We start from the raw sequence: 4,438 nt of genomic DNA, 5'->3' as shown, positions 1-4,438 counted from the left end.
CATATTTTATTACTTTGTTAAGAGAATTTTAAAAGATAAAAATATATTTATTTTATATTTTTTCACAATTTTAATTGAATTTCCATCTAAAATATTTGGCTTTATTTCATTATAATGATGTATATCCTAGTTTTTAAAGTTGTCCGATTGGAAATTTGGTTTACTTTACTCGACACACAAACTCAATAGACCCAACTCAGGAAGTCAACTGAGAAAATTATTACGTCGATCTATCAACTTAGCTGAGTCAGATCATAATATAATGTGTTGGCTTAAAAACTTGATCGAGTTATTTTTTTTATACATAATAGTTATTGTGAAGGATAAAAAATAAATGTTTATAATTTTAAAATATTACAAACTATGTTTTAGTAAAATTCATATTTTTATTTGACTTGTCTGAGTTGACTCATAAGTTCTCAAATTGACTCGACTCAATAGACACCTAAGTCAAGTCACATCAAGTTTTCAAGTTTCAAAACTATGATATAGATATATCTTTTTCTTCCACTATGCAATTATATTAAAACGAAGAATTTACAACAACTTAAGGCACACCCTAAAGTTAACCTAAAATGAGAAAGACCTATTTGCACTCCCCTAATAAACTAATTAAAAAGATAGTCATAAAGATTACAATCTGCATTTTTTTCCGATGAATCTATTATTTGATATTTTAATAATCTTTCACAAAATTGTCAACTAATCAGTGGTTTGTTATTAAATCATAGTATTTGATTCGTCAAATACATCATTATTATTTTTCTTTCTGTTTTTTTCTTTTTTACTAGACAAGCAAGGGGTTGTTGGTAACGGATGTGAAGGTGGGTTCAATAGGATTTGAACCTAGGTCATGGGATCAACTCTCCTCAAGCTTTCACCAACATAGCCAAGTGGCACCTTCAAATACATCATTATTCTATAATCCTTAATATGTTTGGAACAATCCAATTCTTTTGCTCCAAATCTCTAATCCCTTACATTTTAGTTTTTGGCTTTCACAAAATAAATAAATATCTTGATATCATATAGATAAGTTCTGTTTGGCAACCTATATTAGGTAGTCAACGCATTTGTTTTATATGGATTAGAAGTTTTGGAATGAGCTGGCTTTTGTGAAAATGGTCTCTATGATGAGAAAATCATCCTCACAAAAAATCATTCTATTTTGAAACTTCTAACACCATCAAAAGTGGTTTAGAATTGTGGACTGTCGATTTTTTACTGTTAATTTGTAAATTATTTTTTATGGGATTAGAAAGTTCAGAATGAACTAAATTCTCAATGGTATGGAGATCATCCTCACAAAAATTCAGTCCAATCTAAAAATTTTAAATCATATAAGATAAATTCTGACTCCCTAAGGCCTATCGCCCTTTGACCCTTTCCTCTACTCTCATACCTTCTCAATTATTTTGGAGAAGCTTTTTCTCGGATTGATCTCCTACATCGTCATTCCATACATATATATTTAGAATAATGATGAATGCGCGTGGTCTTAGTATGCGGTTGACATGGCAAAAGCACAAATCACTAATCTTTTTCTAGTGTATTCTGATAAAAACAATGGTGCTGTGCTCTTTCCACACGTCAGCTGCGTACCCAACTGTTTACCAAGACTGTTGCATCCATCGGGACTCATATAGTAAGGATTGCAAACATGCTTTTCATGCAAATTTTTTTTTAAATAAGCTTGAATGATAAGGGTATTTATGGAAAGAAGGCAATATAATATTGAAAATAGATGAAAAGGACATATTGGTGACATGGGACAATGCTTCTCCCATACACCAAGTCTAGTTATTTCCAAACATCAACACATACTATAAAACATAGTATTACTCTCTCGGATTTTCCCTCACCAATACTATCTTTTCCGCCAACCTGACTATCTAATCTCTGGTTAGTTTGTTATCTTCAACTCCAATATCAAGAGAAATACAGTTTTACTATCAAATTATCTGTAAAAAAATTTCCTTTTTTCCCATTTTGCAGGGATGATGGGGAGGTCTCCTTCTCAAGATGAAAATGGATTAAAGAAGGGCCCATGGACGCCCGAAGAAGATCAGAAGCTCATCAATTATATACAGAGACACGGGCACGGAAGCTGGAGATCACTCCCCAAGTTTTCAGGATTGAACAGATGTGGGAAGAGTTGCAGGTTGAGATGGACTAATTATTTGAGGCCCGATATCAAGAGAGGGAAATTCTCCAACGAAGAAGAGCAACATATCATCAGCCTCCATTCAGTTCTTGGAAATAAGTAATTTCCTACGTATCTTTGCTTTATATTAACTTTAAATGTTGCAAACTTGAAACTATATATGTAGTAAGTGTATCACCCTCGTGAAGGATGTTTATTTATACAAGTTGCTCGAGATAAAGTTGAATGGCAAAATAGGATTCATGTCGCCGACATGGATAACGGGTCTTGTGTATTTCTTCATCTGTAACTGATTTCAAGGTTTCAAATTTTTTCAAACTCATATCAATCTTTTATCTTAATGAATTTGAGGGGAAATAATTAAACCTTGGAAATATTCACTTTAAAACCTCTGAATTCGTTACCATTCAAGTTTTGGTAATTAGAATGGAGAGTGAGCTGGAATCATAAATTCATCAAAAGTTTATCACTTTTTCGTAAATATCCCTAATTAATAGAGTATCAGATAATGAAAATATGATTTGACTATCAATGTACACTTTATTACTATTCATTCATCCTATCTAATACTCTGAGGTTTCAAAAAATAAAAAATAAACATAACTGTAAAAGTTGATAATTAAATTTTCTACATAGAACTTTGCAGTTAAGCGTGCTTGGAATGCTTGGAAAAGAGTAGTATTCATATGGATGAAACTTCTAATCATTTTGTAATCTTGCAGGTGGTCTCAAATTGCTACCCATCTTCCAGGGAGGACGGATAATGAGATCAAGAACCATTGGAACACACATTTGAAGAAGAAGCTCCTACAAATGGGTATTGACCCAATAACCCACAGACCAAGAACTGATCTCAACATCCTCGCAAATCTACCTAATTTGCTGGCTATGGCAAACGCAAGCAATTTGATGAACCCTTTGGACAATGCCCTCAGGCTCCAAGCCGATGCTGCACAACTAGCTAAAATCCAATTACTTCATAATATACTTCAAGTCATAAGTAGTACTTCACCTCCAAATATGGAAGCAATCAATCCCGTGGCATCAAACCCCATTCAAGATTATCTTCTTAGGTCAAACGCCCAATTTGAAGGACTTGTCAATAATCCAATTGGTCTTGTTCCTGATGCAACTCAGGCGTCTTCGGGTTTTCCCAATCAAGGAGCCCTACACCCAAACCATGATTATCAGGCCTTCGGTGATTTATGTTTTGGTTTTGATGGACAGCCTAGCTCAAATGTGATTAAAAAATTAGAAAACAATTACTTGAGTGGCTCATATGATATTGCCACAGCAGACAGGATTCCTGCACTGGTTTCAGCCTCTCCAGACTGCTCTACTGTTAATCAAACAGAAAGCAAGGTCAACCCAACTGATGTCCCCATCCACTCATCCACCTCAACGGCCTTGGAAGGTTGGGGAGAACTTAATATGGGTAATGAAGCCAGTGACTGTTATTGGAGAGATATTCTTGAGTAAGTATTTCTTCTTAGAATAATTTATTTTTATGTAGATCTACCCATAGATTCTAGTTTTAAAATATTGATAATTAGCTTCTGTTCTTTTAGATGAACTCACTATATATTTATATATTGTTTTGCAGCCAGACAACAAACCCTTCATGGCAAATCCCACAGTAATACAGGCTTTGGATTTTATATATATATATACCAAGATTTAAAGAACCTATGTAAACATTAATTGCTGTTCATTTATGAATTTGTATTATTGCAGAGATTTATATTTTGTTGAGCGGCTATAAAAATAAGTTTCCATGTACAAAAGGCCTCCAAGTCATGTAAACTTATCTTAATATACATTTGTTACATTAAATACCATTTTTCTCCTTTGATTTTCAATGTGTCAATGGGTACAAGATAGTACGAGACTAAGGTAGGAGTGGTACAGGACCCACCATTCTTTGGTTCCCATTTGATAGAGATAAGTTGTGGAAGATATAGATAAATTGGGTGCATTGAAATAAGGGGTATGAGATAATTGGGTGCATTGAAATAAGGGGTACGAGACTCACTCTATCATTTTCACAGTGAATCTGATTATTTATCTTATAACATAATTAAATTAGCATTAATTAATAGGATCATAACATAGATTAGATTATAATTAGATTAATTAATTTACTGTGTCTATATTGGTGTACTCTTTTGAATTTATATTAACGCGGAAAGCATAATGTAATCCCATCCAAAATCATAATCAAGTTTAATTTCTAGATGATATCTGAGCTTACGTACAATCTCTTAAGCCGTAAGC

At 33.2% G+C, this 4,438-nt stretch overlaps 1 protein-coding gene across 1 annotated transcript; it reads left to right on the top strand.

Annotated features, from left to right (window-relative positions):
* Positions 1–1,841: 1,841 nt before the first annotated feature.
* Positions 1,842–3,948, top strand: LOC147391567 (transcription factor MYB41-like). The gene is made up of 4 exons (XM_086458694.1): positions 1,842–1,902; positions 1,996–2,263; positions 2,887–3,639; positions 3,768–3,948. Exons 2-4 carry the CDS (start codon positions 1,998–2,000, stop codon positions 3,802–3,804), a joined length of 1,056 nt encoding a protein of 351 aa, XP_086314820.1. The 5' UTR covers positions 1,842–1,902; positions 1,996–1,997; the 3' UTR covers positions 3,805–3,948.
* Positions 3,949–4,438: the final 490 nt, after the last annotated feature.

The sequence above is a fragment of the Akebia trifoliata genome, chromosome 11, assembly GCF_017979445.1.
Source record: "Akebia trifoliata isolate Shusen 1 chromosome 11, ASM1797944v1, whole genome shotgun sequence".
Taxonomy (NCBI): domain Eukaryota; kingdom Viridiplantae; phylum Streptophyta; class Magnoliopsida; order Ranunculales; family Lardizabalaceae; genus Akebia; species Akebia trifoliata.
Note: the sequence above shows the minus strand (reverse complement) of the source record. Positions and strands in the feature narration are given on the sequence as shown.